This window comes from Melanotaenia boesemani, chromosome 15 (assembly GCF_017639745.1).
Source record: "Melanotaenia boesemani isolate fMelBoe1 chromosome 15, fMelBoe1.pri, whole genome shotgun sequence".
In the NCBI taxonomy this organism is placed as follows: Eukaryota; Metazoa; Chordata; class Actinopteri; order Atheriniformes; family Melanotaeniidae; genus Melanotaenia; species Melanotaenia boesemani.
Genome location: NC_055696.1, coordinates 6,252,126 through 6,274,063, shown reverse-complemented (window position 1 = coordinate 6,274,063; position 21,938 = coordinate 6,252,126). Strand labels below are relative to the sequence as shown.

The following is a 21,938-nucleotide window of genomic DNA, read 5'->3' as shown; positions in this document are numbered from 1 at the left end:
CAACAGGTTGCGTCCTATGTGATAGCTGGTCCAGACAGACATCCAAGTTCATACACAGAAAACTCAAGACTGTCTTCGTTGTTGTCACCTCTTTTCATCATTCTAGTCTTACACCTAAGAGCTGACACGAAAAACTAGCATCTAACTGATCAACAAAAAAGCAAAAAAAAAAAGAAAGAACAAACAAACAAAAAAAAAAAAAGAACCTAGAAAGCAACAGAGAATGACTGAGCAACTACACCTGCACCAGGAAACAGGAAGAGACTAAACCTGTTTGCAGGTGTTGTCCTCCTGCTGTAGAGAACTCAAGCTCTGGGACACATCGGTTTCCAAAATGAAAGGAAATTTGCTCTGTGGAGGTGACACAGAGTCTGAGAGGAGGTCATTTGTAAAACAGCTAAGGGGAATAAACATTTGCATTTGACTGATAATTTTCAGAGCTAAGATGTCATTAACTAGAAGTTAGCAACCCTGCTTCCAAAGATATTGGGACACCGAGTAAACTGAGTGAACACCAAATGACACAGATTGTGATACTTTGCAAATAGCAATTGATAGATTGCTAGAATGAGCAAGGCCCTCTCTGAAGAGGATGTCTGGATGGCAGCAGATGCCACTCTAAAACCTGTATATATCATTCACCATTAGTGGTGCCTCCACAGTGTTACAGCACCAGGCTTTCTCTGTGGGCTCATGTGCTGTGTTTACATGCTTTGTGTTGCAGGTCTCAAAGTGCTTTGTTTTCATGGCATTTGGAGGCAGCTCATCAGTGTCTTCAAACATAGGTTAAATAAGATCCAGCTTTTCCTGGGAGGGTGGCTCTTTCTAGCCCCTTTCTAAAAATATTTCCTTTAAGTAATTCCCTCATGTATTTCCTTATTTAATGTGGCCTAAGAGGTGACCCATAATATGCAAACTGCACATGCCAAGTGCACAATTGCACCGCTCATACCATCCTCTCCTCTATAGATATAAAAATGTTTGAGTTTAAACAAATCTCAAAGTATATAATCTGAACAGATGTAATATGTCCAACATGTGTCTTTTCATTGCAACATTATTCAGTATTTTGAAGCCATTGTCCCAACTTTGTTTTTAACCGAATTAGTATTATTTTCAAAAACATCAGGTTGCTAAGTTATGTTATTTACAGTTAATGATGGTGTTTAAATGACTTATAATTGACTTAATAATTGCATCTTAGAAAGCAGCTTAACTTATTTTTGGAAACATGGTTGTACAACATGTTTATGGGACCTCATCTGAAACCTCTCAGCATACAATCAGATTTGGTCTGATTTGATTTTAGAATCTGACCATACCTTATTAATCTCCTTTATTGTTATCATTATTTATAATTAATCTATTATTATCATTTTATCAGATTATTTGATGGTTTTTATTAACTTGTCTACTTAACTGTTTCCTAAATAGGAAATTAACTTATTTTAGTAAAGTCTGTATTAAAGTATAGAGTAGAAAACCTTGTGTTGCCTTATAAATCACAGACAGTTTAAGGTTCAAGGTGCAGTAGCTTAAGACAGAGGGTCTGAATTTAAGTACTCACTGTAATGCTGGGGCCAAACCCAGAGCCAGGCTGAGGGCTAGCAGCACTGATGTAGTTGCCCACAGCTGAGTCCTGGCTGCTAGGTCCATACAGGTCAGCCACAGGCCCTGGACTGTTAGCACCAGGGAAACCTCCGGGCCTTGAAGGGTTGCCGCCTGCATACAAACACAGCAAGGAGCGTAGCAGTTCAGGAACAGCCAGCAGTGATCAGAGCTACTGTTACTTTCTATGACTCAAGAGGACACTTTTCAATCAAAAGAACACATTACTGGATTCATACGTTTGTCTCGAAGGACTTGTTTAAGGTTCATATTACTGGTTAAAGATACTCTATGATTAATTTAATTGTAAATCCACTGACTAAAATGTGCAGCATTAAACCTAATGAAATTTTAAATTCAAGGTGAATCCAGTATGATATTCCAAATAGGATCTACATGCTGTGTGTCTCAATTTGCAGAATCATGCATAAAACAAAACAGGCACATTGCTAAACATACTTCCACCATGCCAATAAACTAGTAGGTTGCAGTGTTTTCATGCATAATGTGAGTGAGTACTTGTAAAATAACAATGGCTACTGAATAAGAAGAAACACAGGGTAACATCACTAAAGAGAAAATTTCTCTTTTTTTAAACCCAAACAACTATGTGCTACTTTTGTTCCAACTTGTATTCCAGCAAGAACTGTCTCAATATTGTACGTACTTTCAGTTTCCTGGACTAACTTCCAGCAGACAGCAAAATGGTTTGTCAGGCAAGAGAAGGAGGCGTAAGGGGGAAATATAAAAGCATGACCCGAGTTCATCCACAGGTCTGAACTCAGTGGGAGATAAAAGAGAAATACTGTACATGACTTACCACCTTTGCCCTGTGAGTAAGAACAACTCAGACTAATAAAATGCCTTTTGAAAACCCATATGCCTACTAAAGGCCAATAGCACTGGCAATACAAGGAAAAACAGTCAAGGAGAAAGAAAAATGCAGTGATCTCTTAACAGCAATCTCCTTTGCTGTCAGCTTCACGTAACCCTCCGTCTCACCCTTATTCACACACAGACTGGCAGAAAAGGCTGTAAAGCTGCATTAAAAAGAAAAATCTTCCGAGCACAGAAAATGCTCGATCTTTTGTATATACAGGCTCATGAACCTTGTGAAACCTGTGAGGAGGTCTTTGTATTAACACATAAAAAAACATGCAGCGAGACTGTGGTGCATCCAGTGTGTTGATGTAAACAACCACAGTGAGCTCGAGTTGTCACCCTGTTTTCACTGCTCCATCTATCAAAGCTATATTAGACAAGTTAGCTCCATTTAAAGGCAACCCGAAACATGCTTTAGATATCCATTTATAGCACTCCAGGAAAATGAAGCCATCTCACTAAACACACATCTAGAAGAGTTGACTGCTGTTTGACTGTAAAGACTTTAAACAGAGAGCAGCTAGTGCTCTTATCTTGCCTGCACAGCCCACAGTGGGTTGGCTTATATAATTATATAATTTTTCGGATGAAATGGCAATCCTCATTTCCTGTTACTGGTGATTTTTATTAGCGTCTCCCCCCCCCACCCTCCATCCTCTCCATGTGAATCTGCTTTTATTCATGTAAATATAGGAGCTGCACTGGTTGTGCATTTATGGAGCCAGGACAATACCAAGTATGTTGTGGTTCACACTGTCATTCACAGTGAGATTCAAGGCAAGATTGATTTCTCTGTTAGCGTTCTTTATTTCACAGTTCTATTAAGCTACATTTAGCTGACATAAAAATAATGTGAACTGTAAAAGACTCAACCAGCAATATGGAATTTATAATATTTTGAATTTAGGCAAAGCTGATGCTGATTGGTGGGTAGAGCCTGCTCAGACTTTAGGCACTGACCAATTACAGCACACTTAAACTGTGCATATGCTAAGAAGGATTCAGCAAGTAGTTTTAAAGGAACGTTAAATTTTACTAAAGTCTATATGTAAAAATTATGCACATAAAACAAAGACACTGCACTATTTTCCCTATTAGTAACCTGCTTAGCACATTTCTAAATGACTAAAATCTATACTGGTCCTCTAATGTAAAAAAAACAAACACACACACACACACACACACACACACACACACCCCTATCTATCTATCTATCTATCTATCTATCTATCTATCTATCTATCTATCTATATATATATATATATATATAATGATATATAATGATTTTATATTTAAAAAAACTAAAACAAAACAAAACACAGAAAACAATTATAATCCTGGAAAATCATTTGTATTTGCTTTTATCTACTTGAAACATCCAAATAAATGGTGTCATTGTCTCTGAATTTGATATAATTAGAGTCAGGGTTGGCTGCAAATATAAAGTCTATTGCACAAACAATATGCACGTAAATCATTTTACAATGCAATCAAGCTATGTTGACTCACTCTGGATTTAAACGTTTTCCTCTCAGGCGAGACAAGCTTGCGCTTTCTTTACCAAGCATTACCACATAGTATCACTGGAGAAATGCCTGCATTGTCTGAGTCAAACAGAGTGACTGAGGCCACTTTGATATGAAAGCCTTTCCACGCTTAAAGCAGCCATCGTATACTACATAATAACATGTTACAACCAGACCCCAAATTCAATAGAGACGATGTTGATATTGAGAATTTGCATTGATGTAAGGTAGTCATTTCCCCTTCTTTTATTCTGCTGCACATCCATGAATATAACACAACAGATTTAAGAGAAGAAAAGATTGTGGTAAACACTGTTTAACGCCTACAAAAAAATTCATTTTGAATATCTGTGTCATGGCCTTTGCATTAAGCCTGTCTGTATTTTTCTGCTGGTAGTGTTGGTAAAGTTGAAACCTGTAAAATGGCAATAATTGCCAGAGGTCGCTGGCCAACACAAACCATTAAGGTGAGAGCAGGCCCACACTTTACACATTTACTTTATTATTCCAGAAAAAGTTGCAAAGTTTTTTTTTTTGTTAAGTAGTGATACAGCAGTGGGAAGCTGATGGTTTTATATCAATGCAGCCACTTAAATTATGGCTCACCTTCCTGGTCCACTAAACCAGAATTTCTATAGTTAGAGCTCCTTACATGAAATAAACACTGGAGGTACATCATGTCAGCATGATCATGAGCATGTCATAAAAACTACTTTATTTTCAATAATTAATCTAATTCTAAAGACTACCATCTGCTCTCAAAGACAGGATGAATGTATGATCATTTTAATTGATCTTTGCATTATTTACATCACAATGTGTTGTACATTTCAGCTAACTCTCATCCTTTGCTTTTTAAAACTATAATTATATAAAGTAGAGAACATTGGAGAAAGCATCAAAGATAGAAATATACTTGTGTTGTACAGTATTGGCTGTAATATGCAAAAATGCATCTCTACTTTGTGCAACATTATACAGCGTTTCTACATATTTCACACACTAATAATGTGAGCAATCATTCTTACACTTAGAATACTAAAAGGGCACTCACTCACACACTTACGCTCTCCATTGCTGTTCGAAACTGATTTAAACTTGAGCATTGCCAGCGTACTCTCCAACATCATCAACAGTTATTCTGTTCACATGCAAATGAAGGATTACGTTCTGTATGTGTAAGCCCCTAATGTGCAAGCAGGGGCTGCAACATAACTTCACAAAGAACCAAAAAAATAAATCTACATTAAAAAAAAGGAGGAAGAACATGCAATGTTTTTTTTTCCATTTTTGTCAGCAAGACGTTTTATCTAAAAGTTTTTAAGGGGATTTTTTTTTTTATTTCTTAACAAAAGTGGGAGAAAATGTGTTTAGAAAAAGAAAAAGATTGGATCATCTGTATGGAATAATGTCATGAATCAAACTGAAAAGTCCAAAACGTGGATGAGATAGATGCTCATATACAAACCTGGGTTCTTAAATTGATCCGGGCTGTGTAGGTGCTGTAGGGGGGAGTTGCAGGCGGAGGTGGCATGCTCACTGTGCAGCATCTGAGCCGCTTGGGGCCCCAGGGAGCCATAGTCAGCAAAGGAGCAGGGCCCCCCCCTCTGGTCACTGGGCGTAGAGTAAAACCCATAATCGGGGAGGCCTGGGAGATACAGTATAGGGTGGGGAGGGGGAGGGGAGGGGACTCCATCATTGTGGAAATCAACTTTTTCATTGTCAAAATCAGTGTCCAGATTGCTGAGAATAGCTTGCTGGTGTGTCACACCATATTTATGTTAAATCCTTGCATTTAGTCTGCTTTAATTGGCCCTCCCTGCCCTCCCTCCCCAACAGTTCCTGCCAGAACAACCCCCTTACTCCCCTTGGCATATGGGCCAGTGTTTGACACTTTCAGCTGTGTTGTGTACACAAGCTCCTCAATAAAGGATACATAGGATCCCTCCAGGAAATAATGAAATCAAAACCTATGTTTCCTGTTATTCCTTAATTTAACTTTACTAATAACAAGAAACACAAAATATACAGTAAGATTGGATATTGGTCCCCGTTCCAATCACTGAACACTATAACTGAAGTATCATTTAAAAAAAACAAACAAACAAACAACAACAACAAAAAAAAAACAGGTCAATACATTTCTCACTTCAAACAAACAGTCCTTGGTTGATGAACCTGAAGAAAACAAAACACAGAGCACTACTCAATAATCAATCTACACCCTCCTTTAAGGCCAATAAAAATGATAAGGTTTTTATGTGAATGAGATACAGAGACATTCATGTTTATTGATGATGAGCATTATGAAGTGTTCTAAGTACTCCGAGCACGTCTCAGATTGGCCTCTTTGAATGATTCTTCCTTTGACACAGATGGCGGATTATCAACAGTTTAGAAAATGTCATTCAGCAATAAGTCGTGCTGACATTTATTGCTTGTTCTCTTAATCTGAGACAAGCTGCTCATATAAAGAGTGCAATTAAAAGAAACTGCTCCTTCTCACACCTCTTTGATAACAGAGTTAATCTACTCAGGAGGGACTGAGATTGGTGACGCTGGCTTTTCCATGCAGGGTTTCCCTGCTGTTTGTGTGTGTTTTATTTATTTATTTTTTTTATTTTAAAATCTGGTCCTGGAGCGAATAGCCATTCGAAACCACTTCACCTTTACCCATTCAGAGTGAGACAGTCCACTTCTGCCAAATGGAATGTAAGCACCAGCCATGTTTCTCTCTGCCAATGCTTTTTAGCACTCTGATCTCACCACTTGTGGGCTGTCTGCCCACTCATCAAATTATAGGCTCCAAATAGGGCAGGCTTCCCACGAACGTCACATAATGCCTGACACATTGAACAAAGCTCAAGAAGCAATCATTCCATTTACTTCACTTAGACAAATGTCACTGAAAATTGATTGGCCTTGCTAATGAGGAAAACTGGATCAATGGAATAATTATAATGGGGAGGAAACATTTGACAATAGTACAAACTGTGAAGCCGTTCCAAATATATCACCAGTGTAGTGCAGTGTAGATAATGAAACCAAAAGGCATAGCTTTCACTATATTTTTAGTGTACTGTAATTGAACAGATATGCTAAAATTCACTTATTTATCATACAAAACTGACATAAAAAGCAATTGAAAATAATCAATGTTGTAATAAATGTAATCTTAGTAAAGTTACTGTATTAACAGGGGTGAAGTTGCATAAATATTCATGGGATGTGCCTGACTTGGAGAACTGGTGTCCTTTATTACCCTATTAATAATGTTGTTACCAGCAAACAAGACAAGGAAGATATTTTCATTTGAGATAATAGTGTAATTATTAAAAGCCTAAGCCACTCTAACCAGGACAGGCACTGCATGCTTCGTCTTTTATTTATTTATATGTTAAACTTCAGGCAGGAAATTTCTAGCTAAAAGTATATGGATCAATTGCTCAAACACCACACGGCGCTCAAACTTGAAGTAAACAAAGACATCCATGTCTAAATCCATATTTCTAAAGCAGAGCGCAGACGACTAAGAAATTCAAATAAAATGCTTTGTTTGCCATGCTCAAATAATAAATTTGTGTCCAACATATCACACAGTCAATTTACAGCCACAACCTGTAAAATACTATTTAGTCTGATTCAAACAGTAGAACAAACAATTTTGGTTAAAAATTTGACTGAATTTAGACTGAGTCCAACAACTTCCAGATATCAAAACAATAAATAATTCCAGACATCAAACCTTCACATTTTACCGTTTAAATCTAACAACAGCAACATTTTGAGCAGGTGTAATTGAGTGCCAATATTTGCTAAAGATATGTACAGCACACACTGGATGATGAATATATTTACTTGCACATGTCATGCCAGGAAATGTTCCCTGACTTTATATGACATTTGATACAGTAGTAAAATGTGAGATACTGGCAGCAGGCTGTTGCACGGTCTGCATGAGTGGGAGGCTCAGGTAAAAACTGGCCTTGTTTGCCACAAACAGGGAGCTGGACAGCAGTACAACTCACACACAAATGTGCAGGCCCACTTTCTCTAAGCCATATATTTTCATCAGCTGCTATCTGATGTGTTATGCAGCATGAGACTGGGCAGAGTGTGTCCACAGCTGCATTAGTATCACCGATCATATCTCTGTGCCTCAGACCGTCCCACTATTAATATTCACACAATCTATCCGGAACAATGGGCCTTTCTTGGACTCTTTTTTTCCACTGGCCACTAATTGGATGTAATTACTCATCTACAAAACAAATGAGCGTGTTGAGGTTGCCTTGGAGACTAGATCAGGGGACCCAGCAGTGCGAATCGTTCGCAGGGCTTCATTTATACTGATAATTATCTCCCCTGCCCCCCACCCTCTTTCCCTCCTGCCCTCAGTGACCAAAGCCGGCTGTGAGGCGATGGAGAGGGGAGTGTCTTGCAGTCATCTGTTACTGACATCATCGAGGTGGCTCTCTGTAAGTGGATAAATGCTGCTCTCATTTCCACTTTACCAGGTGACTGCCTTTAAGGAGAAATCACAAAGCTTGAAAGTACAACTTCTATTTTTCTCTCTACTTTGAAAATAAAAAGTTATCATGCTCATAACTATGAGATGAAAAAAAAGTAAAAATACTATCACAAGTTTGCAAACAGTCTAAATACTTTTGTGATTTTAATTTCCTCAGAAGCTGAACAAACTACACAATATAAACACATTTTTAAAGTCACTAAAGATCTATGATTTAAATGTTAATAGAAAAGCTTTCCTTCCGTGAAAGTTGAAAACACTTTTCCAGTCTTCTCATATTCGCTGTCTAGCTGGAGAATCTCAGCTGCGTTGAAGGTTTGCTAAAATCAGGCTGAAATATTCTAAATTCTGATCATCTGCAAAATATTGACTTCTCATCTCTAAGACGCTTTGAATATACATGAATGTACCTGTTATTTATACAGCCAACAAATACTGGGAGCAGGGGAATATAAAAAATCTATCCAAAAGTTATTTTCATTTCTGCAAACAGGGGATTGTTCAAGCAGTCACTCCTCCCTTTCCCTTGCGGCAGCTGCGAGATTCCTTGGTGGCCATCAAATCACATCACTCTGCAGAAGATGTCAATAAACCTGACATGCTGCTTCTCAAATTAGCTTTGAATTTTAGAGCTACCATAATTAGCTTTTCCATTTTCACCAATGTCATTTAAAAATAGCGTGAAAGAAACTAACAGCTCTTTTGCTGTCTAGCCTTGCTTTCACTTTCCATTTGAAATAATCTTTTCTGAATGAATGGCTGAGTAATTAACAGCACTAGACACCCTTTTCAGAGAGCACAGACATTTCATAAATAATACATATTTAATGTCTTGTCATTTTGTGTTCAGAGAGGCTTGGCTAATGAATTTTAACAGATGATTTCTTCTTGCATTTACTCACCCATTCTCCAGCTTCTGTTTTCTTTACTTTTCATTTTATGCCTGCTTCTCTCCCTTTTTCTTGCAGTTCTTTTCAGTAAAGAACAGACTGAACAGAGCCACTGGTTTATGTTTACCTTCGGCCATTGTTAGGAGATAATTGTGAAAAGTTACAAGGTGGGTTGGGGGGGGGGAGTATGCTTTAAAACAGAACTATGGATAAAACAATGTGCAACGGTGTAGTAAATCAGCTTACATTAATTTCCTGCAGAGAAGCCCACACAGACCACACTAAATGATTTTAATGCAGATTTTAACCTGTGAGGGATCAGATCTGGTTGAGACTGAGAAAGGGCACTCAGTTATCGACAGTCTGCACAGATTATCATATCGTGAGCAGGCTCAGCGCTGACAGCCCTGGCCTTTTGGCTGAGCACATTTTTTCAAACATGTCTGGTCAGGCTTAAGTGGTCTGAAAGAAATCAGCGACTCACTATGAGGGAAATCTGAGAATGATACTGGCTATATCTAATGGTCATTTAGATAACAGAGGGTGGAAAATTTTAATTAAATAACAAAGACATTATGTCTGACAGTAATGCCTACACAGATATTTTATGCTTTTAGATAGCCAAATTTAAAAAAAATGTAATTTGAAACCTTATTCCTCACATCATGTGTTGTTATAAATATGCAGGAAACTATTAAAAAGCAATTTACTCCGTATATTTAAAAATTCTGAAAATAAGAAAAGCAGTCAGTGATATATTTAGTGGAGGCAAAGCAAAATTAAACAAATAATCTTGCATTTCTTTAAAGGACCCAACACATACTGGATTTCAAGCTTTAGTTTCTACTGTTTGACTGAGGACAAAAGATTTTACTTGCACTGAGCCTTCACTAAGTTTCTTTGGGAGAGTGTGTTATGTATGCAGCCCCTGGAGATCAGAGTGGTGACGTCCCTGAAGGCCTGTGCCTGTAACCTCGGAGCATCTGCTCCCCACAGCTGTGAGAGCCACCGCTTTGTGGTGGAGGTGCAAAGGGACGCTTTGCCCTCCCCGATGTGTCAAATATTTCCCCAGGCCTTTTACAAAAAAGCAAGGCAGGCAGGAAGGGCTTGGCATGCCTGCTCATGTTATTTTGCACAAAATACATGTGAAGTGCTTCTGGCCTCAGAGCTGAGCTCTGCAGATTAGCATCTGGGACAAATGGACCCAAGATCACTAAGAGCCAGACTGATAAAGCTCTGTGCACATAGCCAGTCCTACTCTCCTCTTGGGCACAGCTGAAGATCACACAGCTTATTGGGAGGAAACTGATAATAATCATAATTTGAAAATGTCTGTCACGTGAGTTTTCTACTTTCCCTCGTTGGAGAAAAAAAAGGAAAGTGGAAAAAACAAGTTGAGTAAAAACAAAGAAAATAGATTGGGAGAAAGGAAAAAATAACTACCTGAGGAAAGGAATAAGTTTTCAGTCATACAAAGATCATTAAAACTCCAATTAATCCTACAGAAGCAGCTCGGATTCAAATCACACACAGCGAATTAGTAGTAAATGCAGCTTAATGGGCTTTATGTGCACTGCAGGTGAAGTTGAGACTTGGGACAGAGATCTGAGCCTCTCAGAAAGCTCAGAGGGACTCTGGAGAAACCACTCAGAGGGGTAGATTGTAAAGTTCACTGGACTGTCAGAACCATCTGCATCACTTGTTTTTTCTCAGACCTTTTCTGACTGTGCACATGAGATAGTCAACATTCATCTTTTCAATAATGAGTAAATGAAGAACCTTTTCAGTCTGTTTCAGTAGTTTTTCACTTTGCATATCATTGAGCAAGTAGTTGCTGCCATGACTATTTAATATCAGTTATAAAGTAAACTGCCTGCCAATCTAAATAACAATAGCTTATTCTTCCCATCATCAGCAGTGGTGCAGTATTTTAATCCAAAATGCAGCTTGGGAGCTGCTACTTGGATTTGTCATCCACAAAAATATATAATTTACCGTTTGCTGGTCTAAATATGAAGATATTCAGTGATATGATATTATGTGACTAACCTCTCTGACCTCCAGTGGCACCCTGTCACAGCTCAAACTGGGTTCAAAACCACATCAGCAGCCTATAAAGCCAAGCTTGGTTTGGCACCTCGCTACCTCCAGGCAATAGTAAACTCTGTGCAGTAGCCAGATCTCTCTGATCTACTTCTCGCCTGAAGCTACAGTCTCTGAAACGTCCTCACAAACATGCGAGAGGACTTGTCCTTGTTGTACAACATGATACCTGATGTAGATCAGAGCAGCAAAATGTCTTTTTATACCCAGATTAAAGGCCAGCTTTTGCAAAAGCTACCTAGATTGACAAGTTAGATTCAGCTTTTATCAAATAAAATGTTTCAAAGCCTCACTTACTGTTTTTTTGCACAGTGAGGATGGGTAATCTTTGCAGCCTTGCAATGGTCAACAGAAGTATGACTAGTGCATGTGGTTAATAAATCTATAGTAGAGCGCTATTAGAGAACTGAGGTGGTTAGCAAATTTAGCTAACTATAGCAGAGTCTGCGATATATTTCCTATGAGAAACGAGCCACTGTGAGACATCCAAAATACACCTTGTCATCAGCAGTGGCCTGCCACAGCGAGGGAAGTCAGCATGCTGTCATTTCTGTCTGTTGATTACTGGGAGTACGGTGAAAGTGCCCTCTGTCAGTGATGGAAAATGTCTTCCACATTCTCCTGACAATTTGTGTGCACAGATGACAATCTGCAAACAAGTTCCACTGCGCACACAGAAAGGTTCCTCTTAATATTTTAACACATGTCTACTGGTGTTTATGAAAGAGTGTTTTTTCTTCTTGTTTCTCCGAGTTCTTATATAGTACTGGGAAGATACAAAGAAACATACATACAACATGTGGTGCGCTATGGAAACTGTAGGTGGAGTCAAAGCACAAAGAATCCCCACTTACGTCATCCAAAGTACTCTTTTTTTAACAACAAAAAACCCCTGTCTGCACTAAAATTAGAGAATTTAGCAAAAAATGAAACCAACAGAATTGCTATTCCTGAGCTGACATCAGGTTGACTGCTGCAAATTAAACCATCAGATTGGACGGAGATGCAGCAGCATCCCCAGACGATGCACACAGAGGAAGGTCAAGCCTAAACAATCTGTCCTCTGTTTGGTTTTCGTCTGTATAGAGAAAAGAGCACTCAGTGCATGGATCTGTGCAGTGTGTTGTTAGCATCATCTAAAACACTAAATAAATAATTACCACACAATTTGTTACTGATAAAAAGTCAAGCCCTAAGAATTAGGATTGTATTTGGTGGTAAAATAAACAATAAAAATAAACATGATACAGCCGAATCATTTAAATGCCACTTATACCCTGGATTTTGTCACTGCCATTTTTATATTTTAGCTTTTCAGAGAGAATGCATCATATACTGACATTTCTCTAAGTGATATCCTCTTTAAATTCCCTTATGACTGCTTAAGTACTCTAAAACAGGCCCATGATGTCACTGTTTTCCACTCTAACACCCCTCCCCTTGGCCCCTCTTCATAATCATTTACTTGTCTTCCTTCCATTTGCAGCTGTCAGAATTAAACTGTACATAATGGCTGCCATCACGTCTCTTACTTCCTGGCTGCTGCTAACCCCAAATCAACATTCTTGCTTCTTAGTAATGTTTGATGCAATTGTTGGTCAAATTGTTTGTTTTGAAAATGCTAAATGAAACAGCACGATGTGAAAGAAAGAGCTTCTGATTGGCTTCCAGTGTTCCTTTTGTTGATTATAATTAAGTTCAAAGGAGGACAAGTGTGTGAATTTGCACACATGTGTACATGCAGGTAGCGTTTGCACATACTATTGTTGTCGGTGTTCATGTTCACATGAGGGCATTTCATATCAAAATTGCATTAAACAGCAGCTGCCTGTTGACTTTTTTATATCTGTAAGCCTCTGCACAAACCATACAAGATGTGAGTAACAATAAACACATTTTCTCCAGCAAGCCTCTGATGGCATGCCTGATTAGGAAAAACACTCTTCCCTAAAGCTGAGAGGCCGTATGTTCAGTCAGGGGGAGCCATTATTGACAGCTATTGAATGATCTACAGTTGTAAGGGTGGAAGAAGCAGGATGTCTAAATGAAGCTGACAACTTGATCAATACTGTTTAAGACAGAGAGAAACTAGCATCCTGTTTTTGGTACAAATCTAGTTGCAGATATTTTTCTGTATGTCACGAACAGGAAGTGCTGTCAGGATGCTTCAATTTAACATGATCTGTGCAGGTTTTTTTCTTTCTTTTGTTTAAAAAAACTATTTATTTATAGAGCCACTAGACAGAGCTGGAATTTGTTTATGAGCAACATGGCAGTGATATGAAGGTGTCTAAGGTTTAGGCTGATCTGACTCTAAAATAATAAAGACATGATAAATGAACAGAAAAATGTATGAGTGTATAAAAGAGTAGTAGAGAAAAAGAATATCTTCTGCTTTAAGAGGCAATCCAGGATTATTACTTTAAAACCTGACATCTGAGGTTAGTTCATGAATTAAAAAAAAGCTAAACGCACAAGAAATATTCATTCTGGCCATGGAGATATTTAGTAAAGATTACCTTTTTTACAGAAAATGTTGGTACAGGGAGACATCAAAGGAAGGCCGCTTAGTTCACTTTGAGAAGTGCTGCAACCGATTTCACTCTGAAAGCCTAATATGTCCAACGATATCTTTTTAATGTCAAGAACCCTCAAAAGTTTCAAGTACAGATATTTTTAGACCGCAGATGCTTGTTTTATTAACGGTTCTTTTTTACAAGCTTCCTTGTGGGAAGATTTTTACTGCTACATTATCATAAACGCGGCAAATTAACTTTACAATTTGTCTAACTTTTCATGGATGCTATTAAATATTTACAAACATTTGGTTGTAACAGCAGGTCTGTTGTATCCGGAAATCCATCAAATTGCAGGTTAAGCTTTCGAGGAAGTTACTAGTTCACTAGGGTGCCTAGGTACGTGTCTAAACTTTCTGTCAGTCTAAGATAAAAGTGTTGACACGTCTATTGGGAGCTCTAAGTCTATGGGGAGAAGCAGAGCAGGAGAAGTTGAAGAGAGCAGCAGCCACACAGAACATGGACAGAGCGTTTACCTGGCCCTGTGCTCTGTGGGTACGCCAAGTAGCCGCCTCTTCCACGGGCCCCCCTACCTGAGCCACGCGCTGCTGCTACTGCCGCTGCCGCCACCGGTCCATATGCTGTCGCTGGAAAGCCTGCAGGCACATACACACATACACACACGCATCACTTCCTGCTCATGGATGAGCATGTCCCAAAGCTACAGGAGAATGCTGATACTGGTGCTGAGCTGTGGGATAAAACTATAGCTGTCAGAGCCAGGGGCTCATGTCAAGGCAACATCCATCAGCAGACACCTACAGAGCCCACTGTGACATTCAAAACCCCGGTGTATGTGTTAAACATGAGGACTCTTAATGGATCACCTGTTCCAGTGGGATTTTTGCACTACGCAGTGATCACAAAATAATAGATGATAACTAACAATGAAAAACCACACAATTTAATTTATTTAAACACAAAAATAAAAAGTTTTATTCATTTTTGTCCAGCTACATTTTGGTAGATTTTCCAAAAAAAAAATAAATAAATAAATAAATAAAGGTGTGAATTTGAATTTAAGATATAAAACTGTGAGGAAAACCGACTTGGGGCCATGATTATTTTAGTAAAAGTATTTGTCTCTGTGGTTGTTTATGTCACATGCTTCGGATAAAAGATTATAGCCACTTCTGAGCTGCATAGACATGGGCATAATAGTCCTACCTCTGGGGATTCTCCCTGCGTTTTGTTCAGAGTGCTCCCAATTACAGCCAGCTTCAATGGAATCAGAATAATCCACTGTAATGCATTCCTCATTTTTTTGTTAGGCTATTCAGGTGGAAGATATAGAGCATAAGAAAAACATTTTCCACAATCAGATGGAAGCATCTGTTGGATGATTTGTCACTCAGGAGAGATTTCCATCTGTGAGCTTATGCGAAGACCGAACAAGTCTCTTGTGTTTGCCTTTTCGCTTGTAAACATTTATAGTACTCGACTGCTAAGGCCGTTGAGGCTAGAAGCTTTAAAGTATGTTTATACATACACACATAAATCAGTCTAAATTGTCAGTTTACAATGCACTAATGAAATCGAAGGCCTTAATTCCATGCAAATATAAATCCACTTTTTAAGGGTCTGATAATTCCAACAAATATCAGCCTAATAATCAGAGTGTAATTAAGCCAAAGCAGTATCTGTGAATTGTAATTACACTGTTGGCCTTAATGAACACAGCAGCTAGAGGTGGCTGAGAGCGGCTAGTCCATGCCCAGGGCTTGTGCTCTTCTCCGAGCACAGGAATGGCATGTCATTAGCGGTGGTGATGAGATTCCTCACTCTGGGCTCAACACCGTCTATGCCTAATCAACCTCCTAAAATTATCTCCACAGGAAATGCTTTCCTCACGAGCAAAAAAAAAAAAAAAAAAAAAAAAAAAGATTTAAAAATTCTCCCAAATGTATTTTTTTCTATATATTTTAGAGCTGAATGTGTGTGCCGTGATGTTTGGTTCTGGAGACAGTGGTTTAGAAATTACAAAATGGCACAGGACACCTTGGAGGATTATTTTTTGAATGCTGCGGAGGTGAGAGGAGCACCAGCAGGTGACCTATTTTCCAAGACCGCCTTGTTCTGCTATTGCACGAAAGAAGAGAGCCTCACACAAAAGACCGATGAGATGGGGAGGGGAGGAAGGGAGGTGAGAGGGCAGGGTCAGATGAGACGCAGTCAAAGAGAAAAGCACAGCTTTTCATCAGCCAGCTGAGAAGGAGGTAATTCACAACTCTGTCGACACAATATGACCATGAGTGTGTGTGCTGAGTGTGAGGTGCCATCATGCTGCGACTGGCAGGCAGGTGAATAAGAGAAAGAAATGCCACCCCCTATCCCTTGACTATCTAACAGCTCAGGAAAGAATATGAGACTTTGGTAGCATGGTGACAAGAGAAAAAGACACTAGTCCACAAAAAAGGCAACTAAAATAAACCACATTTGTTATATTGCACCTGAATCCACACTAAAAACAGATACCAGCAGCTCAAATAATTTTCTCTGCCACTTTTCAGAGGAAAAACAAAAAGACAAATCTCTGCTACTGTGCTAATTTTGGCCATGCACCCTTTCATTTCCACTGTGATGTCCCCAAGGTTGCTTTTGCAGAACAGTGTTTCATGCAGCTCTCTTCACCTCCCCGCCTCTCTTTTCCTAAGTGCTAAATCTATCTTCCCCTCACTGCCATTGTCATGACACCCCAATAGACCTACTGGCTTGGAAGTTAGTTGCGGGCAAAGTTGTGGTGAGAGATTAACTTTGCAGGATTAGGTGGGTTAATTAATAGATGGCTGCTGCTCATTGTTTTGTGCTCACGCTGTAAGAAGCCACCCAAGAGAAGCGCTGCAGCATTAAATCAATTTCATGGCCCTTTTATTACTGAGGAGATAAAGCCAATATTTAGCTTTCAATTCTTCACAATTATTGGGCCCCTGCTTTGCCATGAGTGGCTGCGCTTGGCTGGGGACAAGGACACATCTGTTTATGAGCTGTGGAGGCCCGGGGGCCTTGGTGTCCGGACTCCGGGGAACTGTCCTCAGCTTTCCCTCCTCAAGTCTGCAGCACAGAAATTCAGCCCTCCTCAGGAGCATACGCAGAAAGGAGAAAAAGATTAGGCCCCAAAGAAAGACGGAAACTTTCAAAACATCACAGACCATTGCTCTCAGAGCAAACAAATGACATGTTGTCAACAAAAACACTGACATCACATAGATTTTTCAATTCAGTACTTAACTTCAGCTGACTTTGTACTGTACGTTACAGTATCCTTCCTTAGCCTAAAATAAACTTTCAGCTACCTGACAAATACAATAGCACGTCAAAGCACCTACAGCTCTTTCATGACAATATATGATGTGTGCCGGCCCTTTATGACTATAAAGTGGTATTTTTCTTAGGTGCATTCTCCACCTGCACCTGTATTTTACAAGTCTCTGTGAACTTGACTGTACTGAGGTAGGAGGAGACACACAGTAGGGGCAGTGTCAGTAGTGATCAAACGGCGCAGTGCAATTTTTATGTCAAAGCTTCCTGGGATTTTTGCTTGTGCCAGACTAGGTCAAAAGCTTTGTTTTCTCCATTACAAAGCTGTCAAAGCACCTTAAGAGCAAAACGATATTCAGCAAAGTAGAGAAAACGAGGTGCCGGTCAGATTAATTCTAGCCGCTATCATAACAACTGATATAGTTTCTAATATTACCATGGTTTAAAGCATACTCTGCAGCTCTGTTGCATGCTTTTGACAACTGAATTACTAAATGCCAGTTGGTGCAAACATATTCCTCGATTATTTTGTTAACTTGTGCAAATAAGCCGTTAAAGCTCCAGACATTATTGTACCTCTGACTTTTCTCCCCATTGCAATATTCCTAAAAACCACTCTGCAGATCTTTTCTGGCATATTGCCTTTTCAACCACAGACTCACTCTCTGATTCTATTACTCAGAAAACGTCAAGTTGAAAAGTTGTTGCATTATGCATCAATAAGGTCCTATTTATGTCCTACTAGTCTGACAACAGCTTGACTGATGTTAATGTAATCTGTACTGTTCTTTGGCCCCAAACTGCCAGCAGCGGCTCCCCTGTCATTGACAAAGGAGGGCCATCAGTCACAGAGCACTCCCCTCATTTCTGCTATAAGAAGACTGTCAACTGTCTAATGCACAGGCGGAGCCCAGGGACAGTAGATACGTCTATGGAGGCCATATGGATTGAATATGTTCAAATATGAATATAAAAGTAAAAACTAAAAATGAAAAGTGCCTAGAGCTGCATATAATTATATCTGATTACATGATGTATATGAAGCATCCCAAACACCTTCCATACATTTTTTATTTTATGAGATCATGAATGTTATTATAAAATTAGAATTATAAATATAAACAGCAAATCCCAGAGACTGTCTTATTATAAGGGACATGCTTATTATATTTGCTAGTGGAGAGCTGTTGATGAGGTTTGACTTACTGGCCAGCAGACTTAGAAGCAAAGCTGCTTAACGCAGAAGCTTGGTTTTGGAAAGGAAGATGGCAAAAGAAGCCTTGCAGCCTGCAGCTACAGTCAGTTTCAGGGACAAGATAGAAGGAATGAGACAGATGAACAGCAAAGAGCAGTGATGAGTGAGACAGATGAACACAGAAGAAGAGCAGAGCAGAAAAGGAAGATGAGAGAGAACAAGTGAGGAGAGAAATAAGATTGTGGGAAATAGTGGCCAAGACATCGGTGTCCAAATAATTTATGTTGAATGCCAGAATAATGTATTCTGGAGCTGGAAAATACAGAACATAAGGAAGGTTGTATTATAGCATATGATATTTTATATCCCATAACAAGATAATTTTTTAACCCTTTTTTTTAAGAAAAACCCTTTTGCTGACCTTTTAAGAAAAAGGTTGGCAAAATTTTTTTGCAATGCATCATTTTAATCAACTTAACTTATTTAAAGTATTAAATCAGTGAAAAATGTCAAGAAACAGCAGCTTGGCAGCTATAATAATGGTTAAAGGATTTTTACATTCGCTTACATTACAACAATGAATTATAATTTATGAGATAATTGAATATTTTCATTTGTAAGTCTAAGATTTAATCTGTGCTGAAGTATGTAATATATCTGGTATGCTGAAAACAGGTAAAAATAGACAAAATATCAATATTCATTATGTATTTAATGTGTTTTATTATTAATGAGTCTTGATTGTTTAGTGCTGGAGCTGTTATAATTCATCATGCTTTCCTTTTATACACATTTCATAGTTAAGACAGCTCTGTTTCCTTTGAAAAAGCTGTTTTCGTCTTACTGTATTTGTCATTTGACATGAGTAATGCTGAATTATTTATATAGGTTTTACTCCACATTAATACTGTTATTTACATCTTGGAACGACAAAGATATCAAAGAACAAACACTCAAAACTCTTTTCCCTCAAAACATATTTCAAATTAAACGTGATATATATATATATATATATAGGGAAGGCTGTGAAGCACATTGTTGTCTTTTAACAGGATGAAGGAGGAATCCTCTCAGAGATGGAAAACTGACTCCATTTCAAATTTTGCTTCATCAATAACCTTTGATAAGATATAGAGAAACACACAGAATAGAATAAAACAAAACAAAATAAATAAATAAATAATTATCAAAGTTACAACAGAGACAGCCAGCTAGCAAGACATCTTTTCATCTCCAGACTGACAAGTGTCCTATTGTTGTCATCCTTCAGCACTACTTTGTTGTTGTTGAAAGCATCTCTTGGTTGTTGTTATCAAAGGCATAAATCACAGCGCTGGGGAGAGCCAGGTGGTTTTCATATGAACTGCTGCACACATGCTCGTGTCTCACCTCTCCTCTGATCAGCAGAGACCTACAGTATACACTGAGTTTCTGCCTCTCACATAAAATACAGCGGCTGGTGCCTGGAAATGAGCCAGAGAGAGAAAGAGCATTTACATGCACGCTCGAAATTCAATTAGAACCAGACTAATGCAATACGCACATTATTGCTAGTCTCATGTAAACACCTTAACCAGGTTATCTTACTCACATTAAGGTCTCTAATCAGAATAAGCATAACTTGATTAACATTTTTAACAAGCTATGACAGTTTTTATTCTATTTTAGCCAGCTCCATGCACTGTAGTTACACAACCCTGCTCTAGATACCAGGGGCAAGTTGGGTAAATTGTGGTATGACCCAAAAATAGCACTGCAACACTGGCTTCCACTTGATCACTAGAGTTGTAAACAATGTTTCTACATAGAGAGGGTGGTGGACAGAGAGGGCCCTCGTAAGCTATGATAATGTACGTATAATGTGAATGTATACATTCTACAGTTTACTAGGAGGAGAGGAGAGCTGAGCAACTGGAGAGTTATTAGTCCTGTAAACAGGAGGGGAGGATGAGAGGACAGCGGGGATGGTGAGAGCAGCCAAGTAGAGTCCGAGCAAGTAACCAACTCACTGGGTATGGAGCTCTCAAACAGTGGGTGGCATCAAAACAACAAGCAGCAGACACAGAGCATGGTCTCACAGATGCACATATTGTCCTCTTCTGCCGCTCTGTCTGTGCTCTTCCTCTGATCTGCAGCTGGTCTCCAGCAGTGTCCAAAGGTGGCAGCCATGTACATAGCAGGATGGCTCAAGTTTCATTTCTAGACCAGCAGCTCAGCTGCTGGGACATAATGAGCTTTAGCGTTGCCACTCTGCCTCTTACAGCAGCTCATCTTCCCCGCCACAGGAACCTAGACTGTGGGTCTCCATGGCCACAGTCTGCCTGCCTCAGTGTGTGAGGATGTGTCTGCTGTCCTATGGTGAGTTAAAACCTGGGTAAATGAGGTGAGCTTGTCTTCCACCTCAGTGTTGTCTGTATAAGAGACTAGCAGATAGTTTTGCAAAGACAGGTGCACCAAAGGAGATGCACGTGCAGTGCATGTGACCTGTGATCTGTCTGGATGTAAGCATGCGACCTGTCTGCATCAGTACATGTTTCATTTACACAGACAGGTAAAACAACATCGCAAAAGATACATAAACAAAACTACTGGTGCTGCTGTGAAGTGCTGAAGGACATGCTGAATCCATCAACTAATGTCTACCTCTGACAGAAAAGCACAAGTACATAAAACAGAGAGTAGTTAATGGAGAACAAAGCTGATGTAGAAGCAGTGCGGATTAATGACCGCACACAGAAGTAGACAGAGCATGACATACAGTGCTGTCCACTGACGTCACAGCAGAACACTCACTGCTGTCACTGGGAATGGAGTCATGGCCCAGGGAGCTCAGAGAGTCTGTATGTGTGACGTGTATGTGTGTGTGTGCAGGCAGCATTGCGATGGAGAGAGTGAGTCAGAGAAGCAGACAGGAGAGCAGAGAGACATCCCTGGTAGTCCCTGCTTTCCTTTTACATGGAACCTTAAAGAGCCTTCGATTGTGTCTGGTTTGTGTGCACGTCTGAGTGTCCAAGTGTGCGGGAGCAGGATGCATTGCGCATGGTCGTTCAAGTGTGTGACATCACAATGTTCATCGTCAGGCCCTATTTTAAGGCCTGCGACTCATGGAGTAGCCAGGCCTCCACAGACGCATTGGGCTAATGATCAGCCTTGGCAATTAAAGCCAATCTGTGAGTCAGTGTGGCATCAGGAGGGCCATCTGCTTCCAGCCCTGTAGCACTCACTCTGGCCTGTGGGACCACTTGCTGGGGTCACAGCTCACCCAGCTTGCAGAGAAATGGTCACAAGATCTAGGGAACAATCTGCTGTGCAACTTGAAATCAATAGAAACCTGTTCTACTGGTAGAAAGCTGCATGTGCTGATGTCTC

General features: G+C 39.5%; 1 protein-coding gene across 12 annotated transcripts in view; it reads right to left on the bottom strand.

Moving 5' to 3' along the window:
- The window catches only part of msi2b (musashi RNA-binding protein 2b), a 234,964-nt gene that overhangs the window by 11,219 nt on the left and 201,807 nt on the right, over positions 1–21,938 (bottom strand). For 5 of the 12 annotated variants that reach the window (XR_006012873.1, XM_042007574.1, XM_042007575.1 and 2 more), the window contains exons 11-13: positions 14,593–14,712; positions 5,485–5,664; positions 1,568–1,722 (exon numbers count right to left, since the gene is read on the bottom strand). Coding sequence is in view for 11 of the 12 variants with exons in the window: in XM_042007574.1 (XP_041863508.1) it covers positions 1,568–1,722; positions 5,485–5,664; positions 14,593–14,712 (455 nt within the window). In the remaining variant the exon portion in view is untranslated. The remainder of the gene's footprint in view (positions 1–1,567; positions 1,723–5,484; positions 5,665–14,592; positions 14,713–21,938) is intronic. The other 7 variants (XM_042007579.1, XM_042007577.1, XM_042007581.1 and 4 more) reach the window with 4 other exon arrangements.